Raw genomic sequence first — 24,596 nt, forward strand, 5'->3', positions numbered from 1 at the left:
TGCTAGTATATTCTCTTTATATTATCTCTCTTGTCTTTTTTAGGGCTTGTTTTAAGAAATTGCCAAGGATATTAAGCTTTAATACAATGCGGTACACTTTTAACATGGTCACCATGATGAAGGAAAAGGTCAACACACACTTTTCTTTTCCTATTCGACTGGATATGACTCCCTACACAGAAGATTTTTTAATGGGAAAAAATGACAGAATAGAAGGTATGGTGTGATTATCTGATTGTCAGGTGCTGGCCTTAACTTAAAGTTTCCTTTTAGTTTATCTCCTTTCCTAAACACACAACAGTAAATAAAATCTCTCCAATAGGAGAAGGAAATCTCAGCTTAACTGATTTTCACCATAACTGCTGTCCCCATCAGTGGATTTAGCCTTAAAGGGGTTGTAAAGGTACATTTTTTCCCCCCCTAAATTGCTTCCTTTACCTTGGTGCAGTCCTCCTTCACTTACCTCATCCTTCGATTTTGCTTTTAAATGTCCTTATTTCTTCTGAGAAATTCTCACTTCCTGTTCTTCTGTCTGTAACTCCACACAGTAATGTGAGGCTTTCTCCCTGGTGTGGAGTGTCGTGCTCGCCCCCTCCCTTGGACTACGGGAGAGTTAGGATGGCCACTAACGCACAGCTCCTTTATCTGCAACGTAGAGAGCGTCCTGACTCTCCTGTAGTCCAAGGGAGGGGGCGAGCACGACGCTCCACACCAGGGAGAAAGCCTTGCATTACTGTGTGGAGTTACAGACAGAAGAACAGGAAGTGAGGATTTCTCATAAGGACATTTAAAAGCAAAATGGAAGGATGAGGTAAGTGAAGGAGGACTGCACTAAGGTAATGGAAGCTATTTTTAGGGGGAAAAAATTGTACCTTTACAACCCCTTTAAGCTGGCCAAAGACGGTTCGAGTCTCGGTCGGTTCAGCAGTGACCGGTTGAGATTCAAACCATGTATAGGCAGGCTGATTGCACTCAAGTTGATAGATTGATCAACCTGGGTACAACCAGTCTGTCAGATTTTTCATGCAATTAGTGCCAGCGACAATCGATGTGTGTTCTCCCTGCAGGCATGGTTCACCCCGCCGGAGAACACAAATGCTCTTGCTGTGTTTGTGAGGGAATTGCACCGTCTATGGCCGGCTTCACCCCATGTTTTAGCGACAACTGCAATATTTGGATTTTTCATCTCTGTTCAGTGATGATATATAGCATAGTAATACACTATATTGTGTTGATGTAGTGTAACCAACAACACTGTGTTTTGTATACATTTTTAAACTGCTTGTAATAAAGATTGGCATAATAGCCTTTTAAATATATACTGTGGGGTTGATTTACTAAGACTGGAGACTGCAAAATCTGGTGCAGCTCTGCATAGAAACCAATCATCTTTCAGGTTTTTTGTTATTTTTTAGGTTTCAAAGAGGAGGGGGAGGAAGCAAAAGAGACTGAGAGCTATGAGTATGATTTAATAGGGGTCACTGTTCATACCGGTACTGCTGACGGTGGCCACTACTACAGCTTCATCAGGGACATTGTGAATCCACACGCTTATAAAAATAACAAATGGTATGTCCTAGCTTCTTTTTTTTTTTTCATGAAATCATGCCCTCATGTGGCAATTATCTATGTGGTAGTACATAAAAGTGGACAATGTATTGTATAGATCATGTATTGGAGTGAGTGTCCTGTGTTGGGACAAATAACTTGGGTGTCTGATTTTATGACTTCTTCACGGAGTGAATTTATTTCCTGCAACCACGGGTGACAGTGTTGACAGGGGAATCCCTTCTGCAGAGCCGTTGTATTCTCCCGGTGGGGGAAGCCATCCCCGATGGGAGAAGACCGTGATTATTGCTAGCAGCTATACCAGCCATTAGCAATAATCATATGCAAAAACCCGGCATGCTGGTTTTACCCAAGTTGATCGATTGATCAACTTGGGTACATTCAGCCTGCCCATACATGGTTTGAAGCTCGCCGCTTCCTGCTGAACCGTCCAAGATTCGAACCGTCAATGGCTGGCCTTAGGTTTCACCACATTTCCTTTCTAGCAGTAATTGAATGGGACCAGGAACTATCTTGCTAATCTAATTGAGTGAACGTTTTCCGATAATAAAATCACTTATTGTCCTGTAATTTTTTTAAGAAAACGCCAGAATTTGAAGTTACTTTTCCTTAGTTCTTCCAGATTAATTTTTAGAGCTTGGGCTGCATTTAGGTTACTGTGTCTGTCTAGTTCTGGAGACCTTATTTACAAAAAGATATTGATAAGAGAAGGAAGTGTAAAAAGAATGGGTTAAAAGAAGGGGTACAGGATTGAAGCCTTTAAATACATTATGGGTATGAAAAAGATTTTAGTAAGTCGGTATAATCAATATGTTATTAAAGTGTTATTAAACCCACAACCGTATAATCGGTCTGTATATGCAGTAAAACATGATTGTTCTACTCACTGTGGATCCTAAGGCTGCATTCACACCTGAGCGTAGGGCGTTCGGGCGTTTTTTTTCGCGCGTATTCATGCTTATTTGCGCGTTTGCATACAGCGTCGTGCGACGTTTTTGTACTTCGGCGTTTCTTATTTTAGCCAATAGGAATTATCTTTTCATCACTTGTTGCTATGTTGGTAGATTTTTTTTAATCTTCTGCATGGGCGACAAGTTCTATTGATTAAAGCGACGAAACGCCCATAGCAAACGCCCGTTGTCGCGCGATACGCTCAATACGCGCGTTTCCCATTACTTTCTATGGGGGAAAAAACGCTCAAACGCCGCTAAAAAAGGTCCGGGACTTGTTTGAGCTTCGCGCGACAGGCGTTTGGGCGTTCAGGCGTGAACAGTCACCATAGGGAATAATGTTAATTCTCCCCTCTGGCGTTTGTGAGCAGTGCGCTTCAGGCGTAAAAACGCCTAGGTGTGAATGGGGCCTTAGGGGTTATTCCTCTGCATTGTGTCAAAAGGCTGTTTGATTCTGTATTTTCTGTTCATCCCTTTCCACAGTCCTAAATCCATCTGCTAATAGTACAGAGCCTTGAGAGCACTCTGCACATGCTCAGTTTTGTGTATATTGCTAGAGAGTCCCCTTCCCTCCCCTTAGGAGTGGGGCATGTGATCAGTACAGAGCTAATCAACACTGTCCAGACAGAGGGTCAGGGGCCCTGCAGCCTCATAGGACAGTCAGAGTAGAATGAAAACTCCTCCTGCAAGCTTTAACCAGACACTGACAGAATATCATAAGACTGTTATATACTACTGATGGTTAAAGGTATTTAGCAGTTTATATTTACTATAATAATTGCATTACCATGTTCTCTGTACTGTGGGAGACCAGATATAGTGATTGCAGGGTCCTGGGTTTAGTAACACTTAACGATTAAGAGTTCAGAACTGTCCCAAAATAGTAGTTGGTGCTTTAAGCAGACAGCCCAGGGTAGCGAGAGTCAGTCAGCAGCAAGTGTGTTTAAACATGCTTGGGATAAGCATAGAACGGACAACGAGGTAAAAAACAAACAAAGTTGAGGGGCAGACAGACCAAATGGTATTTTTGTGGCATCACTCTTCTGTGTTTCGAAGAACTGATGTGAAGGGTCAGCTGTGCAAAACCACAACAGGTTCCCCATAATGTAAATTTAACAATTCCATTAGCTAGAGAATGCCACATTTATTCATTTCTGGAAGACGAGATGCAACCTACAACTACTTTGTTTTCATTGACATGCCATAAATAAGTTGGAGGGTGATGTAATTTACCCTTGAGTGCACGCTTAAAACTATAATATTGGGTCTAGGGAATGACTTTTGATCTATAGTGTAGACCCGTGGTCTCCAAGCTGGGTCCAGGGGGGGGCCGGACGCAGCCCTGTGCTTGCTTTCATCTGGCCCTTGGGGCACGATTTCATTTACTGACGCCAATGATAGGGGAACAGTTCCTCCCAATGACACAAACGATGGAGCACAATTCCTCGCACTGACGCCAATAATGTGGCATTGTTTACTTCCACTGATGCTGGGCCATTTTCTATTCCCACTGGTCACAGTCCGGCCCATCTGAAGGATAGTAAACTGTCCCTTTGTTTAAAAAATGTTTAGAGACTCCTGGTGTAGGCAATGGCAAACTGTTAATGTTTAACTCCTGTGCCCTCAGGTGACTATGCCCTATATTATTTTATGTTCTTAGAGGCATAATCCTATTTGAAGCAATCCTTCTTATGCAGTCTGCTGACTTTGGCCAAAGGATAAGAAACACTGGATAGTTAGTGCAGGGCCCGGGAGGTACTTGGCCCCCATTCAGTATTGATGGCAGCCTACCCACTTCCCCCAAGCCTGATGTTGCAGACCAAGGAGGCAGCTTCGTTGGTGGTGGGGGTGCTTGATGGGAGTACTAGTGTAGATATTTTACAAACATGAACTGTTATACTTTATATGACATTGTGGTAGTAACTTATTCCATTTCTCAGGTATCTTTTCAATGATGCCGAAGTGAAGCCATTTGATTCAGCTCAGCTTGCTTCTGAATGTTTTGGGGGTGAAATGACCGTAAGTTCATTTATTCATAATGTAGAAATGTAAGTTATCCAAGCACTGTACAAAGATGGTGTAGTAACACAACAGAAGCAAGCATCATTTTAGAACTATGGGGGGATTGAAAGAGGACTGGTTGATATAGGTTACTGCACATTGTTGTCTGGGGGGGGGGGGGGGGGGCTGGGGTAAAGATGGAGGATTAACCAGTTGCTACCAGTATAAAGTAGTTCAAATCTTCCAGAGGTCAAGTGGTTAAGCAAATTAGCAACACAGTTGGACTCAAATCAGCTTGCCTTTCACTTAGCAAAGCATCTACGACAGATTTAACTTGCATTTGTCACATTAACACACAATTAAGAAATGAAAGTCAGCAGCTACAAATACTGCAGCTGCTGACTTTTAAAATATGGACACTTGCCTATCCAGGGCGCCCATGATGTCCTCACCTAAAGCCGATCTGTCCCTTGGCTCCCGGGTGGAGACGCTGGCACCTTCAGTAAGGGAATTGGGAAGTAAAGTCTTGCGGCTTCACAGCCTGGTTCCCTACTGCTCATGCGCGAGTCGTGCTGCACATGCTGACTGGTCCCTGCTGTCTTCTGGGACCTATGTGTCTTCCGGAAGACAGCGGGGGGGGGGGACAGGCAGAGGATGGGCCGGACATGGTCTAGATCAACGCCAAATCTGTGGCGATCTGTCGCCGGAAGTGGGAGCAAATACCTGTATTAGACGGGTATCTCTCCCCCCCCCCCAAATGTGACACCAGAGGGGGGAGGAACAGGATAAGCGGAAGTTCCATTTTTGGGTGGAACTCCACTTTAAAGTGGTTGTAAACCCGGATGAGGAAGAAAAAAAAAAAATCCAAGGCATAATGAGCTAGTATGCATGAATACTTACCTTAGAACACTACTGTTGCAGCAGTCCGGCACACTGCTGTGACCGACGATACGCTGTTCTAGAGTTATTTCCGCGTCAACAGTTTTTTCTCACTGTGACAGTGGTCAAGAAGAGAAATGGAGAAAGTGAAACTTTCCAATGACAATGAAAACCTAGATGTAGAGAAAAGCCAGTACTTAAACGATGTTCCAGAATGACTATAGATTAAGTCCCGTATTGGGAAGAAAACACTATTTGAGGGTATACAGACCCTTTGTTACAAGAGTAAACAAAGACGGGCGCCACTTGAGTAAATATAAGTATAATTTAATAGCACACATGCATTAAACACTCACATAAAGGTATCTTTATAGAGACATGGTGATGTCCTGTGAAGAAGCACTCTCCGCTCATGTCAGCGGTCTCGAGATGTCCCTGTGATGCTGTGTAGCCGTGGGGAGACAAGCCTGTGTCCTGTCCACCAGGCGACTTCCGGGTCTTTCAGGCAACGAACAGACCAAATAATGCATTTGTGCCATTAAATTGTACAGTTTTTCTGTTTACTCTTTTTTACATGATTTGGAGTCCTGCTTCTGCTCCCTCTGCAAGGCTGCCCTAGGCAAAAAGACTGTTACTTGGCACTAAGAGCCATATAAGTTATCAAATGAGTATGGCAAGTGTTGGTCACCTAAATGAAGAGTGCTGTATGTTAAATGAAATATCTTCTATATTTCACATTGTCACGTTGTACATTGTTTGTTTTTATATTTATTTTTCTCTTCTCCCTATAGACAAAAACGTATGACTCTGTAACTGATAAGTTTATGGACTTCTCTTTTGAAAAGGTACATGCTCTTAAAAACCATTAACATATTAAATACATAGAAATGGTGCTTAAAATAATTGGAACTGGTAATACAGAATTGTCTTGTCTCCATAGACTCATAGTGCTTACATGCTGTTTTATAAACGTGTGGAGCCAGAGGAGGAGACCAGCAAGGAGGTGAAGTTCGATGTCTCTTCAGAGCTCCTAGAGGTATATATCTCCGAACTGGAAATGCTGTACCATCGTGTTCAAGCAACATAAGGTTGGATGCCTGCGTATATTCTATGCAGTAAGGTGAAAAACCTTTTGCATGCAGCTCCGACCGCAGCCCTCCCTAAATACATACAAGAGCCCGATCCTCAATCCAGTGATGTGCATAATAGCCGAGGCTCTCTTACTCCTCACTGGCTCAGACACAGCTGGGAGCCATTGGCTCCTGCTGCTGTCAATCACAGCCAGTGACAAAGGAGCTGGACATAGCCAAGTCGTGCTTTTTGTCTCTTATGGACATAGAGTGGAGCTCGGGAGTGAGAACACAAAAGTGCCCTCATAGCAAGCGGCTTGCTGTGGGGGACAGGGGGACATTCAGCGGGGGGGTGAGCCAGGAGCGCTGAGCAGAGGAGAATCGTGGCTGCTCTGTGCAAAACCATTCCACAGAGCAGGTAAGTATGACATGTTTGTTATTTTAATAAATAAAAAAAAAATATGTATTTACAGTGAGGGGAAAAAGTATCTGATCCCCTGCTGATTTTGTACGCTTGCCCGCTGACAAATGATCAGTCTATGATTTTAATGGTAGGTTTGTTTTCACTGTGAGAGACAGAATAACAATAAAAATATACAGAAAAAAAGTATAAATTGATCCAGAAAAACACTTTTTAAAAAAATGTATAAATTGATTTGCATTTTAATGAGTAAAATACAGTACAGACCAAAAGTTTGGACACACCTTCTCATTCAAAGAGTTTTCTTTATTTTCATGACTATGAAAATTGTAGATTCACACTGAAGGCATCAAAACTATGAATTAACACATGTGGAATTATACATAACAAAAAAGTGTGAAACAACTGAAAATATATTTCATATTCTAGGTTCTTCAAAGTAGCCACCTTTTTGCTTTGATTTTTTTTTTTTTTCTTTTAAAGTGTATTTTGTGCGTGTACTCGAGAGAGGAGCCGGTCTGCAGGAGTTGGGAGTAGGCAGGCCTGCCCCAGAGGCAATCTGCCACCTTTCTCCATGCCCCGGGTGGCAATGGCGGGTGTGTGAGGGGGTCCTCCCACATAGCCCGCCCTACCTGCTCCGCTTTGAAGCCCAACGGGGCAGAGGGACTCCCTATAAGGGAGTGAGAGGATCTAGCCCGCTCAACCAGCCCCGTTAGTCCTTCGCCTCTCTTTTTAGAGACCGCGTGGTCAAAGTGCGTGCATGTTAACCCAATTTCGAGTGCGTGTAAGTGTGGTGGTTTTTGTGGGAGGGGGGTGGGCGTACTAAGCGCAGGCTTACCTCGCATAGCACACCCACCGGGAGCCGGGCTGAGACCACCAAACTCAAATTCACATGTAGCCGAGACCGGGATCCGAACCCCTAGCTGCAGAGGTGAATGGCTTGTCAGCGCAGTGCCAATCGCGTTGAGCAACCGCAGCTCTCTTTTTGCTTTGATTACTGCTTGGCACACTCTTGGCATTCTCTTGATGAGCTTCAAGAGGTAGTCACCTGGCACAGCACCCCATCACTCTCCTTCTTGGTCAAATAGCCCTTACACAGCCTGGAGGTGTGTTTGGGGTCATTGTCCTGTTGAAAAATAAATGATGGTCCAACTAAACGCAAACCGGATGGAATAGCATGCCGCTGCAAGATGCTGTGGTAGCCATGCTGGTTCAGTATGCCTTAAATTTTGATTAAATCCCCAACAGTGTCACCAGCAAAGCACCCCCACACCATCACACCTCCTCCTCCATGCTTCACGGTGGGAACCAGGCATGTAGAGTCCATCCGTTCACCTTTTCTGCGTCGCACAAAGACACGGGGGTTGGAACCAAAGATCTCAAGTTTGGACTCATCAGACCAAAGCACAGATTTCCACTGGTCTAATGTCCATTCCTTGTGTTCTTTAGCCCAAACAAGTCTCTTCTGCTTGTTGCCTTTCTTTAGCAGTGGTTTCCTAGCAGATATTCTACCATGAAGGCCTGATTCACACAGTCTCCTCTTAACAGTTCTAGAGATGTGTCTGCTGCAAAAGGTGGCTACTTTGAAGAACCTAGAATATGAAATATATTTTCAGTTGTTTCACACTTTTTTGTTATGTATAATTCCACATGTGTTAATTCATAGTTTGGATGCCTTCAGTGTGAATCTACAATTTTCATAGTCATGAAACCAAAGAAAACTTTGAATGAGAAGGTGTGTCCAAACTTTTGGTCTGTACTGTAAGTATTTGACTCCCTTGCATAACATGACTTTGTACTTGGTGGAAAAACCCTTGTTGTCAATCAGAGGTCCGACCTTTCTTGTAGGAATGTGTGCAAACCTGTCCACCAGGTTTGCACACATCTCTGGAGGGATTTTGTCCCACTCCTCTTTGCAGATCCTCTCCAAGTCATTAAGGTTTTGAGACTGACGTTTGGTAACTCGAACCTTCAGCTCCCTTCACATATTTTCTATGGGATTAAGGTCTGGGCTCTGGCTAGGTCAATGCAGAACCTTAATGTGCTTCTTCTTGAGCCACTCTTTTTTGTTGCCTGGGCCCATGTGTTTTGGGTCATTGGCATGCTGCAATACCCATCCACAACCCATTTTCAATGCCCTGGCTGAGGGAAGGAGGTTCTCGCCCAAGATTTTGACGGTACATGGCCCTGTTCATCTTCCCTTGATGCAGTGAAGTTGTCCTGTCCCCTTAGCAGAAAAACACCCCAAAGCATGTTTCCACCTCCATGTCTAATGGTGGGGATGGTGTTCTTGGGGGATTAGGCAGAATTCCACCTCCTCCTCCAAATGCGGCGCGTTGAGTTGATGCCAAAGAAATCTTTCTGCATAAAATCTTCTTTCAAATCGATAGCACCATAATTTTACATAAACCGATTGTAGATGGCAACATCCGTAATGCGTACATTTTGTTTTAACAGTGGATCTGGCACGACAACATGCAATTTCTACAGGACAAAAACATTTTTGAACACACTTATTTTGGGTAAGGGTGTGTTTTTTATTTTATATATGAAAAAAAAATGTATTCAGATGCCCTGCTGTAAAGGAGTGAAATAATATCCCATTGTGTTTCATAGGTTTATGTGGCAGCTGTGCAGCAGTATTCCCAGCACCTTACCAGATCCTAAAGCGGTGTCCCTAATGACAGCCAAGGTAAAAGGCAGTATCTGCAAATTTACTTGTACCAGATTCTTCACCCTTAAAATAAAGAAAAGCCAATTCTCTCCAGGCCTTTTCCTCATATTGCAAGGATTTTGGCAGTCAGCCCTACTGATATCAAAGAGAGAGGATCTGCCTGCAATAATCGCATGATCCAAACAATATATCAGTGCTTTAATCACTTAAGCTCCGGACCAATATGCAGCTAAAGGACCAAAGGTGTTTTTACAATTTGGCACTGCGCTGCTTTAACTGGTAATTGCGCGGTCATGCAATGGTGTACCGAAACGAAATTTGCGTCCTTTTCTTCCCACAAATAGAGCTTTCTTTTCATGGTATTTGATTGCCTCTGCGATTTTTATTTTTTGCGATATTAAAAAGGGAAAAAAAATGTAAATTTTGAAGAAAATTGATTTTTCTTATAACAAAAAGTAAAAAATATCGAATAAACTAAATTTTAGTCAAACATTAAAGCCAAAATGTATTCAGCCACATGTCTTTAGTAAAAAAAATCGCAATAAGCGTATATTTATTGGTTTTCGCAAAAGTTATAGCGTCTACAAACTAGGGGAACATTTTCTGGAATTTACACAGCTTTTAACTAGGGCGGTGATCAAGGGGTTAAACCTTTATTAGGGGGCTACCCTGGACCTAAAGGGGCCTAAAGCTAACTGCCCTAACACTTTTTTCTGTCACAAATGACACTAAATGCAGTGATCAGAAAATAAATGATCACTGCAATCAGTGACACTGTGACAGGGGGCTGGGGGGGGGTTGTGTGCCTATGTGTGACTGTGTCAGTGTACTGTTAAGTGCAACTCACAGTTCTGATGTCTTCTCTCTCCTCAGCGTTGGTCGAAAAGACCACCACGAGGAGAGATGACATCACTTCCCCCAGCCTGTGTTTACACTTACACAGGCAGGGCGGGCAGAGATGGCAGATGATTCGCTGGGAGCGATCGCAAGGGGGTGGCTAGAAACGAATAGCCGCCCCCTCATCCCGGATCGCTTCCAGACGATTACCGACCGCCGCATGTACCGGGGGGGGGGTCCCGATCGGACTGCCGACCCACGTCTAGGCAGGGACGTACCGGGACGTCCATCTGCCTGTACGTGCCATTCTGCCGACGTATATTTACATGTGGCGGTCGTCAAGTGGTTAAAGAAGACCTTTTTTTTTAAGAGAAGCATAAGGGGAGATTTACTAAAGCTGGCGCGTGCAAATTCTAGTGCAGCTCTGCATAGAAACCAATCAGCGTCCAGGTTTTATTGTTGAACAAGCTATTAGAAGCTGATTGGTTACTATGCACAGCTGCATCAGATTCAGTGTGCACCAGTTTGAGTAAATCCCCCCCACCCCCATAGTCTGTTGCTGGCATGTCATTCTGCAATTGCCAGTTGCCAATTTGCCATACTGAACCTCTTGCATCAGTGTTTTCCACTAACCCATAAAATATTCAAGCCAGTGAATCAACATAATATAATAGGCAAATTGTTCTATTTCAGTAGAAGGTTGGCAGTGAAAGCCTTTGTTTCTCTCAGAAAAGTTGTCCCACGAGCAAGACTGTCCCTACAATGTTTTCAAATGTTCTCAGTTTGCCATTTTTACAATGAAGAAACCGTTTTATTTTTTGTCAGTTTAAAAAAATTATAGTGAACTACAGACTGAAAGCGTGAACACTGAATTACAAAATGGTTTATGTAAGGCTACTTTAACACTGAGGTGCTTTACGGGTGTCTTAGCGCAAAAAATAGCGACTGTAAAGCGCCGCTCCTGTCACTCCAATGTGAAAGCCTGAGTGCTTTCACACTGCAGCGGTGCGCTTTTGGGACGTTAAAAAAAAAAAAAAAAAAAGCATCATTGGAGCACTTTAGCACCCCCTGCCCTTTGAAATCAATAGGCAGCACCCCCGAAGCGCCTGCAAAGCACTTCGGCAGCGACACATTGCGGGCGATATTAACCCCTTTTATCGGCCACTTGCAGGGGTTAAAAACGACGGTAAAGGGCCGATAAAATTGGCGGCCCTTTACCGCCGACGCCACCCCTCGCCCCAGTGTGAAAGTGCCCTTACAGTCATATGCAACAGTCACTTTTTTAGTTTTTGCACACATTTAAATAAATGCACATTTTAGGCCTGAAGATTAGTTTAAACCCTCCAAACGGTACATATTTTCTGAAAGCAAAGACCACGGAGAATAAAATGTTGGGAGTTGCAATTTGTTTATCAAATTTGTTTATTTTTTAATACGCAAAGATCATTTTAGTGCACATAAACACAAAACATGACCCTTTTTGGTAAAAAATATCAAATATGATGTCACAGCTAAAGTAAATAGCTACCCAACATGTTATGCCTTAAAATTGCAGTCGGTGGCAAACTTTGCTACTCCATATTGTCCCTAACCGCTGCTTTAAAAACCTTGAAAAAACATTATTGCAATCACACAGAGGTCCAACAGACGATAAATACGGTACATTTTGCCTGTTGGACCATTGTTTTATTTATCTTCTGTTCATTCTTTTGTTATTTCTTTCAGCTTAGCACATCGTTTGTTTTGGAGACTTTTATCCATTCAAAAGAAAAGGTATGTGATAAATACCCTGTTTATTCTTTTTATATTTGACAGATTACTGGAAACATTTAGGAACTGTAAAACTTTAGGGTTAAACGGCTGCCTTTTGGACCATTGGACATGTCCACACAACAAAAACTGTAGGCTAGTCCAGGATAGCCCCTCCTACTATCAGCATGCCTCAGTATTTTGCTAGTGTCAAAAGAGGATGGGCATCTTTTATTAGATGTGCTGTTAAGACTAACCTATTAATTTACTAGGGAGCGTGGCCTGGTCTGGTTGGAGTCCAGGCTAAGGCTGCTACTTCATTCATTGCAGAAGGACACCATAGATGTGTGACTTCCAGGGGTTACCCTTCCCTTCTTGAACTTTTTGCAGAAGCCAGGATGGGCTCCATCCCTTGCACTTGCACTGTCCACATACCCCCTCCCTATCAAGCCTGAGCAGCCCACACCGTTTTTCCAGGTCACTAATAATTTACTAGTACCTTTATTCCTCAATTTTAACTTCAGTCAATACTGTTCTCTACACCTGCTGCTGGAGGTTTCGCTCTGATTTTTGACCACCTGGAATCATTGTCCTCAGCCTGGCATTGGACCCATGCCCAAACCCTGCGGGCTAGCCTGGAATTAATCTGCAGGCATTGGGTTACACGTGGGGTGCTTTTTAGACTCTGTGCAGGTTACATTGCCTGCAGTTATTTCCAGGTACAGAGCCATTGGCACCCACCACCTCTGCACTCGCCATGTCTTTGAAGACGCACTTCCATGTCTGTCTGGAATTTCAAATCTGTCAAATTAAAGTTTTCTTGCATATGAAGATATGCCCCAATTTTCCAGATTAAGGGGACTTCTGTTCTCCTTTGGGGATGCTTGGACAGTTTGCATTCCAGATGCCATGGTATAGGAGGTGGTGTCCTAGGGTTAAAAAAAAAATTGAGCTATGTTTATTTAGTTTGACATCAAATCTCCACCCCCTGCCTGCTAGAGCTCAGAGATACTGTGTAAAATGTGTGGTCTGAACGGCTATAGAGGGGAAAGTGCTTCACTGGGCATATGTAAGGATATACATCCACTTTTTCCAGTGTGATTACACCCACAAGATGTGTTGGCAGTTAATTTCCTATGTCCCTCAATGGGATGTTGCAGTGAGTACAAAATCCTATTATTGCTGAGCCGTTTTTTATTACTTAAAGCGGAGGTTCACCCTAATAACATGTATATCTGACCAACTTCCTTATATTCGTAACAAGTACAGTCCGCAATTTTTTTTTTTTTTCTATGCTTTACGTACCTTGTAATCCATCTTTTCAATCTACTTCTCCCTGCGGGAGTAGGCGTTTCTATGCCTAGGGGGATTGTCATCTGGAAGGTCGCCCAGATGACTGACGTCTGTTCCCCCCGGCAGATAAGACCCCGCCCCCCGTATTGCGTAGGCGCGCACAAGTTACGGGGCTTTCCGAAAGAAGCCGAACATGCAGAGCGCAGGCGCCGTATAGAGCCGACTCACATCTCTGCATGTTTGGTTTCTTTCGGAAGCCCCGTAACTCGTGCGTGCCTACGCAATACGGGGGATGGGGCCTTATCTGCCGGGGGGAACAGACGATAGTCATCTGGGCGACCTCCCAGAAGACAGCCCCCCTAGGCATAGAAACGCCTACTCCCACGGTGAGAAGTAGATTGAAAAGATGGATTACAAGGTACGTACAGCATAAAAAAAAAAAAATTGCGGACTGTACTTGTTACGAATATAAGGAAGTTGGTCAGATATACATGTTATTAGGGTGAACCTCCGCTTTAAACATAAATAAACATGACTTAATCCTTACAGGACTGTACAAAAGTAAATACTTTCGTGGGTAATTACTGAATATTTACCAAACCACCCAGTTTAAATACACACTGCCATTCAGGATAAATATGGAACAAAAAGGCCGAACGGTTGGCTTTTGACATATGGTGGCCAGGTGTTGAAGTCCCAAAAAGATCTAATAAGTTGGTAAATAATTGAAATGACTGGTATCTATCCAAAATTATTACCATAATTTTCTTGGGTACTGATCCCTAATTACTTATAGTCACTGCTGCTGAGCGCTGGCAGCATCTGTGCATTGCGCGAGATCAGCAGATGCACAGAATACAGCATGCACAGAATACAGCATGCACAGAATACAGGAAGAAGCACACTGGCTTTGGATGCCCACACTGGAGATAGCTGCCCTGTGCAGGAACTTTACAAAGCAAGAAAACGATACTGCACAAATGGAAAACTGGCCATAGTTTACAGCATGCCTTTATTACACTGGATGAGGCATGAGTTTTCAAGGGGTATTTGTATGTTAAGTCACATTTCTGCCAGAACACCGCTTTAAATCTCACTTCCTTTTTGTTTCTGTTTAGCCCACCATGCTTCAGTGGATTGAACTGCTGACAAAGCAGTTTAACAACAGCCAGGCAGCCTGCGAGGTAAGATATGTATAACCTGTTTTGTGATCTATACATGATGTGACAACCCTAGACACACCATAGCTTTAGCTTAAATTTTCAGTAATATTAGAACTAGTACTTTTTTTTTTTTGCTAACCTTCATGCAGATATAAAAAAAAAAGTTTCTGCAATTCCCATGTGCAGCAGACATTAGAGTAAAGAGAATAAGAAGCAGCTGTTGTGTTAGCTAATCAGGGCTGTACTGCATTGCACAATACGTTCCATCTGATACTAAAGCTGACGGCAGAGAGAAGAGCATGAGTGTTGAACTGATCAGTGTACTGCTACCCACTCAATGTCCAGCAACAGGCTAGTCCTAGACCTGGCAGTTCTGCTTAACTCGGATGTAGTATGCAGAGAGGTTTTTGGGCAAGTTCACACCACATGCAGTCCAGTGCATTTTTTTTTCCTGCATCAAAAACGCATGAATAGTAGGTTATATGGTTTTAATTTGCATAGTTCACACCAGTGTTTGCAGGTCCAGTGCGTTCTAGTTACAGAAAAAAGTCTGTAACTAGAAAAAAAGTAGAACATGCTGCATTTTTCCTGCACTGGACTGTACTGGAACGCTGTAAAAAGCATCAAAAACGCACTGGAACACACCTAAACGCACAAACACACATGTCCTTATTAAAGGTTTAGAAAGAGGGGGATATAATGCACTGGACTGCATAAAAAATGCACTAAATCATCAAATGCACTGAAACGCATCAAAAACGTGCATTCAGAAAAGCATCTGGAACGCGTCCGGACTGCGTTTCTATGGTGTGAACTGGCCCTTAGGGGATGCAGAAGCTAATTGTGCTGTCTGGCAGTGGTACCTAGATCAAATGACTGGCTGCAAAGAATTATAAATTCATTTGCATGTAGTACTCTTAACACATTTGTGTATTTGCTTGGAGTTCAACTTTAACCGGCTTTGTTTTACCTCTAATAACATTTTTGCTTCATTTTTTAAGTGGTTTTTGGACAGGATGGCTGATGATGACTGGTGGCCTATGCAGATCCTTATCAAGTGTCCCAATCAGATTGTGAGACAGGTTTGTGCATGTGCTATAACAGTATGTTTTTAGAAACTTTTGTGTTAAGTTAATTTACTGTTTAAGCTGCCACCACTCCATTAATATTTTGTATGAATCTTCCTTATTTCAACTTGTGCTTTTCTTAAAATATCTCTGAAATAATTAAAGCTTAATCCCCAGCCTTGCTTTCAGTTGTAAAGGTTCCTCTATTATACTGGCTGTCTCATTTCAAGTCTGAAGAAGGTCCAATATCAACCCCATTCTTCCCAGTTGGACTGTCCCTGCTCCACCCCTTTCATTAATTTAACTTAAAGCGGGGGTTCACCCAAAAATAAACATTCTGACATTAGCTATATGCCTCCAGCATACTGCTAACATCTGCAGTATGCTGTTTCTTTTTTTTTTTTACTTATCGTTATACGAGCCCTTGTTATCCGGGTCCGAGTGGGGGATTACTTCCGGGTATAGGCGTTCCTAAGCAAAGAGGAGTTGATTGACGGGCTGCTAAAGCGCGTCATGCCTTCCGAAAATACCCAAAGTCACACTCGGGTGTTTACGGCGCCTGCGCAGTCAGCTCTACACGGCAGGCGCCGTAAACGCCCGAGTGTGACTTTGTGTATTTTCGGAAGGGGTGACGTGCCTTAGCAGCCGTCAATCAACTCCTCTTCGCTTAGAAACGCCCATTCCCCGCTCGGAGCCGGTAAACACGGGCTCATATAACGATAATTACAAAAAAAAAACAGCATACTGCAGATGTTAGCAGTATGCTGGAGCTAATGTGAAAAAGTGGATTTTTGGGTGAATCTCCGCTTTAAATTTTCATAACTCCTTTTAAGTGCAAGCTACTGCTTGTATCAAGATTGAGGGCTCTTGGGAGGAGTATTTAGAAAGGGTGCTGTGAAAGTTTTCAGAAATATATGTACAGCACCATTTTGGCCCCTCCCAGCTCCAGCCAAAACTCCAGTCGTTGGGGGGGCACAGGAATTCAGCAGCTGCCTAGCGCAGTTTGGGATGCTGGAAAACAGAAAAGTTTTAAGCAAGCCCGAATATATCCTGCTTTACCCAGCCTCACTTTTTGATAGTGTTTTAGGAGGTTAACCCTTTCTTCAGCTCTGCTGAAAAATTTATATTTTTGGTATCCTTTTCACTTCCGGGTATTTTTTTATTTCCCTCTGACTTCAGTCCATATTTGGTGGTCTCTACATAGAAGCTATCCCTGTTGGCATTTTCTGCCGCAATGGCTTTGGAGGCCCTTCTCAGACCCTGCTGCACGTTTGGATTGTGACCTTTGCATACCGAGCTTTGCTACGTGGGCCTTTCAAGACCTTGGTGTATAGTGTTGGCCATAGAGCACTTTTCATATGCAAAGCCATGGCCCAGCCCTAGGCTTGACCTTGTCTCTGGAGGCTGGACAGAATGAAGCAGAAGCAGATACCTCACTGTTTAGACCTTTGAGCATCTCTTCAAATTTTTGCCACCTCCAGTTTTACCACAATAAGAGTTAAGGCTGAGGGATCGACCATGATGTCATCCTTTTGGTGGAGTGCAGCAAGTGTTCTTTTCCGCCATTCATCCTGGAGGAATGCTTTTGAAGCAATACTTTAATCACTGATCTGTTTCCACTGCCCACCCACAGATACTTAGTCACCTATCCGCTACCTGAAACTCACCAATTGGACACAACAGGTCTTCGATAAGGTAAACGGAAAACAGTCCTACTACCATATGTGAGAACAGCCCATACTCACCTAGTGATTCTGGGGGCAGTTACCCCCATTTTTACCCAGAAGAAATCGATGCTTGTAACTCTGAACCTGGGGCTTCTGTGAGAAACAGATGACAATGATCCTACAGCGCTTGGCTCTGTTCACTCTGGACTTCCTGGCTACTTGTGCTCCAGTATTGAGGCACTCTACCCATAGAAACTCTAAGGTCTTCATCACCTGCAGAGCCTGTGGCCCTTGTTGCCTTTTTTTATTTTGATTCCAACTCCCAGCAGTCTGTTCTGGAGAAGCTGTTTCTAGACACTGCAATTTCCTGCAGCAGGTCTGGATTTTTAAAGAGTTGTTTCAAACTTTATTGATGCCGTGCTTACTACCCTGCTTCTCAGCCTTCTGTTCCAGGCCTTGGGTCTTTTAGGGTTCTTACAGCTGCAAAGTACTTAACCACTTCCAGACCGCTGTACGACTATATACGGCCTAACTTTAAAGATACATATCTCGGTAACGGCAGCAGCTGCTGCCACAACCGAGGTATCTATCTTTACTGTCAGCGGTTCTGGTAACGATAACGGCGGTCTCCGCGGCGGATGCGCCGCGAGATCGCCGTTATCGGTGGCGGGAGAGGGCTCCCGCGCCCTCCGCCGCTTACCGGAGCCGTCGGTAGCGGCGGAGGAGATCGCGACCGTTCGGGAGCTGAGCGGGGACGAGACTGAAGGAAAAATCTCCTTCGCCCGTCCCCATAGCTCGGCTGGGCGGAAGTGACGTCAAAACGTCAGTCCCGCCCAGCCTCTTAAAGAAACATTTTTTTTTTTGTCATTTGAAAAAATGACATTTTCCAATTTTTTTTTTTTCTCATTTTAGTCTAAATATAAGATCTGAGGTCTTTTTGACCCCAGATCTCATATTTAAGAGGACCTGTCATGCTTTTTTCTATTACAAGGGATGTTTACATTCCTTGTAATAGGAATAAAAGTGATCATTTTTTTTTTTTTTTTTTTTTTCCAGTGTAAAAAATAATAAAATAAATAAAAATAAATAAGAAAAAAAAAAAAAAAAATTTTTAAAGCGCCCCGTCCCGACGAGCTCGTGCGCAGAAGCGAAGGCATACGTGAGTAGCGCCCGCATATGAAAACTGTGTTCAAACGACACAAGTGAGGTATCGCCGCGATCGTTAGAGCAAAAGCAATAATTATAGCCCTAGGCCTACTCTGTAACTCAAAAAATGCAACCTATAGAATTTTTTAAACGTCGCCTATCGAGATTTTTAAGGGTAAAAGTTTGACGCCATGCCACGAGCGGGCGCAATTTGTAAGCGTGACATGTTGGGTACCATTTTACTTGGCGTAACATTATCTTTCACAATATATAAAAAAATTGGGCCAAATTTATTGCTGTCTTATTTTTTAATTCAAAAAAGTGATTTTTTTCCAAAAAAAGTGCGCTTGTAGGACCGCTGCGCAAATATGGTGTGACAAAAAGTATTGCAATGATCGCCATTTTATTCTCTAGGGTATTAGAAAAAAAAAATATATAATGTTTGTGGGTTTTAAGTAATTTTCTAGCAATTTGAGTCATTGAGTTGTTATTTGAGTCATTCTTTTATAATGACTGGAGACGCCCTGAAGGATTTGGGGCCCCAATAGCTTTTCCTTGTGAGTTTTTTTTTTTTTTTTTTAAATCTGTGGTCTGTTCCACTGTGGCCACCACAGTGATCCATCTTAACAGGCATGTCACTAAATGGGTTAAATGTGTGCTTGCCTTTGGGATTTCACTGACAAACCATTGCTGGGGTAGGTCTACATTTTATGAACAGTTAAAGAGAATGTTTGAAGCCTTGTGATGTTATGAGGCTTATTATGAGCATTTAAACTCTCATGAGACTGGTGCCCTTACAAATGTGTAGGGCACGCTGGCTGCATGCTTGGACTTGGGACTGGCAGGATGATGCATCCAAGGAATATCCGATTCAGTTTAGCTTTCGAAGGACAGCGTCTCTTTGTACTTTCTCTGGACATAGCAATGCCACAGATAGCCAGGGTGTGCTTTTGCCTCAATGCAGGAGTTGTGTGGTAGGACCCCCCCTCTTTCTTTATCTAGTTCAGCAGTAGTATAAATTGGCTAATGAAGGTGGGCCACCATGTCTGTGAGTGGTGGGCTATTTGTACATCTGAATGGGTTCTTGGGTAGTTTGTCTCCCTGGGCGTTCAGGCCAGTTGGCAGACACACAAGCTAAATCCTTGTGTCTGGCATCTCCATCTGCCCCTTACCATTTTTCCAGTGTTGCTGTTCTCCAGCAGTGTATCCTTTCTGGTTTGTCTGAGTTCCATACACCCTGGTACTCCTTGTTCCTCCTTTAGTAAAAGCTTAACCTTGAGTACCCCACAAGGACCTTCGCTCCTCTGCAAGGTCGGCAGGGACCAGGCATTTAATGACCAGGAATCACTGGAATGTAATAACAGATGCCAGTTTTTCAGGCTGGGGGAGCAGTGTTTCAGTCCCCCATGGTCCAGGAACCATTGTCACCTGTGGAAGCTAAGCTCCCCATCAATATCCTGGAACTCAGCAGTTTACATGGCTCTACAACACTGAACCCTCCTTCTGCAGGCACACCCAATCAAGGTGCAGCCAGACCATGTCTTGAATGTGCCTTACCACAGACATCAAGGATACCAGGAGTCTTGCAGTCTTGAAGAAAGTTATCCAGATGCTCTCATTGACGTAAACTTACTATCCAACAATCGGCTGCTTATGCCTACATCAAGTGACCCAGACCTCTTCAATCTGATGTCAGAAATGGGGAATTTTGGATGTAGAAATCTTTGCCTCCAGATTCAACCAGTAGCCAGGACCAAGTATCCTCTAGCTTTATCCTCAAATGCCTTGATAATTTCCCGGTCTTAACTCGGCTTAATCGATACCTTCCCTCGAGTGCGAATATTTCTTAATCTGCTCAATAAGATAGAATTGAAGAGAAAAACATTTATTCTCATTGCACTAAACTGGCCCAGAAGGTACACAGACATACTCGGTCTTCAGCAGGCAACCCCTGGCCTCTTCCCATCAGGCCAGGCCTGATATATTGAGGCCTACTGCTCCATCCTGCCTTCCAGTCTCTGGATTTAGGGCAGGTTCACACCACATTTTTTGCGTTGCAGATGTGTTTCTACACATGTGGTTACTTGTGTTTTTGATATGTTCTGCTGCATTTTCCCCTTCTTTTTTTTATTTATTTTTAATTTTATGTGTTTTGGTATGTTTACATGTGTTTTCTGGTGCTTTTTCCATGTGTTCTGCCACGTTCCACATCGATTTTTATACTGAAAAAAATGCAGCATGTTCTTTTGTTGAGTGCACTGGGATGCTGCACTGGTGCAGATTTAAAATGCACTGGATTGCATCTGGTGTGAACCAGCCCTTAACCTCATGGCTGTTCAAGTCCAGGTCTTAAAAGATAGAGAGGTCTCCGAGTTTGTGATTCTTTCTTTGCTAAAAGCAAGAAAAGTCACTTTGCCTGGCTTGAACACAGACACTGTAATCCTAGAGATTATTCGATGCCTCATATTCTCTCCTTCACGCTGCACTTGCCTCCTTGGCGGATTATATTCTGTTGCCTATGCCAGCCAGTGTAGAGGTCTGTGCATCTGTATAATGTAGCATCATAATGATCACAATGGTGAGTGGGCATTGGTCAGTGCTGATACGTTACTGTGCTGACCAATGAGAATCTCTGAGCAGCCCCGGCGTGCCAGAAGAATGAAGGGTGTAGAAGAGCCTGGCTTTCAAATGCTCAGACCACTGCATCAGCAATTGTGGGCATTGTAAGATAATTATTTAAGGCGGTAAGTGCAGTTGGGGACTGGGGGTGTGGGGAGGGTGTAGCAAGTCGGTGCACATTTTTGTTTTTTGGGAAAAGGTGAACTAACCTCTACTATTGATCTAATCCCACTTGATCATTAATATATTTTGCTGTACAAGCTTTAACAGGATGTATAATAAGAATTACAACTTTTAACAGTACATTTGAATTAATGCTATTGTAATACTATAAAAAGTCCCTTTTTTGGAGCAACTCTTTTATTTGTGTTTTTTTACATTAAGTGCAAGACGTTTAATTTTTCCAAACATTTATTCTATTTCTCATATTTGTGTTTTTGTAACAGATGTTCCAGCGTCTTTGCATACATGTTATTCAAAGGTTGCGATCTGCACATGCGCACCTCTATCTTCAACCAGGCATGGAGGATGGGTATGTTTCCGATGTAATCCGTATTATCACAGAACAAATCTGGACCTACAGATCTATGATTTTACTCTATTTTCCACCATCTCCCTCTTTATCCTGTTGCGTTTTTGTGGATATAATTTAACTATACAACTTAGCATCATTTTTATAAGAGCATCATTCTGTTGAAATTGGGGTACAGATTTTACAAATAGTTTTTGGTACATGAAGTCTCTATGTATCAAAGTCCAGAAAAAATGAAATATGGGGTAAAGCTTACGTGTTGACGTCACAGCGCGGCCCTCTCAGGAAACTGATGCTTGTATGCCTATCCAGCTAGCACGCCTTTAAAGTGCCATTCTTGTTTGTGTATTATATATTTTATATGAGAATAAATGATATTTTATACGGAGAGCACTAGATTTTGCCCTTCTTTTTCCTCATACATATCCTATTGGATGAGAGTTACTGGGGTTCTTCTGAACCTAGAGAAGGGGGTGTGAAAAACTGGAGGATTGAAAGTGTCAGCATTACGCCAGATATTTCCATTATCCCCAGAGTGGAAACTGCTGATTGTGACCCTCTGGTGATACCGGTCAAAACGTGAGTTGAGCTGCCTATGATACTGGTGGAGGCGAGCGCGAGCACTTTGGAGCATTACCTTCTTTGCACTTGTTGGTGAATTGTTATATTTTGAATCCACTATAATCAGTCACTCGTGACTTATTTTCATTTTTGTTTTCCATTTTTTTTGGACTTTGATACATAGATATTTCTTATGGATTGTTTGTGCATGGTGATGATTTATGGTTACGCACTGGATTATATATATATACACATCCATCCATCCATCCAGTGGAACCTTGGATTATGAGTATAATCCGTTCCAGGAGAATGCTCGTAATCCAAAGTACTCGCATATCAAAGCAAGTTTCCCTATTGAAGTCAATGAAGTCAACCGCATTGACTTTAACGGCATGCAATACCACATGCAGCCAGAGGCGGATGCCGGAGAGCTTCGGAAACCGTCCGGAAAGGCCCAAGGACAATTCTGGTCTTTCCGAATGGTGGCAGTGACCCCCAACATACAGCCAAAATCAGGGATGGACTGGCCATTGGGACTACAGGGAGTTTCCCGGTGGGCCGATTGCTCAGTGGGCCGGCTTCAGTGACAGCAGACCGCCCCCTTCCGCTCCTCTGTCTCTCCCTTCCCGCAGCACTCACCCTCCTCTTCCTCCCCGCAGCACTCACCTGGGGGGAACAGAGAAGCAGGGGGAGGACCAGAGGAGCAGGGGGGACGACAGAGGACCTATAAAAGTACCAGTACCAGCCGCTCTACTCTAATAAAGTAGAGCGGCTAGGGGGAGAGGGGGCTTGGGTGGCGGGGGGGCGGTGGTGCGGGAGTTGTCCGGCCGCCATGGGAGAGACCTGTCAAAGTGGGCCAGTCTGGATGAGTCCAGGGCCAAATTTTTGTCCCAGTCCAGCCCTGGCCAAAATCATAAAGAACAGTCTTTAGCAAAAAGTAGAACAAGATGTCCTGGAACAGATTTGGCCCCCACTTAGCTCTGACCTTGACACCATCAAGTCTGTCTTTAAAACATGCCAATGTTTTCACATTCATTTGCAGCTCTGATGACATGGATGGGCCTGTGGAGGACATAGGCAGCCGCTCTTGTGTTACTCGCTTTGTGAAAACATTGCTTTCTATCATGGAGCATGGTGTGAAGCCTCACAGTAAACATCTGACTGAGTACTTTGCCTTCCTTTATGAGTTCGTCAAGATGGGAGAGGAAGAGGTATTGTTTGTCTCTGTATACATCTTTTGGTGGTATATTTGTTTACAACGTGTTGACTAAATAGTTTTCTCTTTCAGAGCCAGTTTTTGCTGTCCCTACAAGCCATATCAACCATGGTACACTTTTACATGGGCACCAAAGGGCCTGAAAATGTAGGTAGACCAACTACATTGATATATGTATTTAATCCTGTATATTTTTGATCTATACTAGTAAATTGTGCCTGTTCTTTAAATGGCTAGTTTGAAAATGGTGTGGTTTAGCCATGTGTCATATATTAAAGAGTTTAGTCATCGGTCAATATATATGATGTAGCATTTTATAATATATGTGAAAATTATTTTAGTAAGTCTCTTGAAACATTGTGCCTTGAAGTAGAGAGCAGAATATATACACAAATACAGGGCCCATAAAAGTGGCTGTATGAATGACGTATTCCTGTGGATCTTTAACCATTTGGCATGCCCCTCTTTGGAAGCCTTTGGAAAAATATATATATATATATTACTGTTATTTTTAGCCACAGGTTGAAGTATTGTCTGAGGAAGAAGAAGGAGAAGAGGAGGAGGAAGAAGACATTCTATCACTTGCTGAAGAAAAGTACAGGCCAGCGGCTCTAGAGAAGATGATCGCTCTCATCGCCTTTCTGGTGGAACAGTCTCGTTCAGAACGGTAGGCTAATGACCTGCTGTAGACTATTGTACTTGGTACTCCAGCAGATGACTAGCACCATCCTTGCAGAAGAGTTGTGACTTGATAGGCAGTTTGGATATGTATTTCCAAATTATGCAATTGAGACTTTGTTGTTGATTATATGACTAGGATCAGTGCCAGTCAGTGAAAGTGACCCCAGTTGCCTACTGGCATCAGCACAAGACATTGAAAGAGTAGAGATTTTTTTAATGGATTTTTTTTAAAAACAGATTTAGGCAGACAGATAACCTGCCACATGTTTCATAGGGGTGCCGCCCTTCATGTTGGAATTTTCTTTTTATATACAGGAGTAATAGTCAGAATTTCAGTTTTGAGTTCTCACCACTCTTAAGTAAAATAATGCCAGTCCACTTATGTCTACAATATCAGAGTGGATTTACCCTTTTAATAGGGCAGCTTCACATGAATGCAACCAACCAGGTTACATACTTGCCAGTCCTCCCTGTAGCATTTTCTCATTTTCACTCTGCAGC

The 24,596-nt window shown here is 43.2% G+C and overlaps 1 protein-coding gene across 1 annotated transcript in view; it reads left to right on the plus strand.

Annotated features, from left to right (window-relative positions):
• Positions 1-24,596, plus strand: part of USP34 (ubiquitin specific peptidase 34) — a 199,320-nt gene that overhangs the window by 124,127 nt on the left and 50,597 nt on the right. The window contains exons 45-58 of the mRNA XM_040347825.1: positions 44-216; positions 1,416-1,569; positions 4,460-4,538; positions 6,191-6,244; positions 6,340-6,435; positions 9,348-9,412; positions 9,507-9,582; positions 12,127-12,174; positions 14,562-14,627; positions 15,608-15,688; positions 21,552-21,637; positions 23,241-23,409; positions 23,487-23,561; positions 23,930-24,081. Coding sequence (XP_040203759.1) covers positions 44-216; positions 1,416-1,569; positions 4,460-4,538; positions 6,191-6,244; positions 6,340-6,435; positions 9,348-9,412; positions 9,507-9,582; positions 12,127-12,174; positions 14,562-14,627; positions 15,608-15,688; positions 21,552-21,637; positions 23,241-23,409; positions 23,487-23,561; positions 23,930-24,081 — 1,374 coding nt within the window. The remainder of the gene's footprint in view (positions 1-43; positions 217-1,415; positions 1,570-4,459; positions 4,539-6,190; positions 6,245-6,339; positions 6,436-9,347; positions 9,413-9,506; positions 9,583-12,126; positions 12,175-14,561; positions 14,628-15,607; positions 15,689-21,551; positions 21,638-23,240; positions 23,410-23,486; positions 23,562-23,929; positions 24,082-24,596) is intronic.

Source organism: Rana temporaria, chromosome 4 (genome assembly GCF_905171775.1).
Source record: "Rana temporaria chromosome 4, aRanTem1.1, whole genome shotgun sequence".
NCBI lineage: Eukaryota > Metazoa > Chordata > Amphibia > Anura > Ranidae > Rana > Rana temporaria.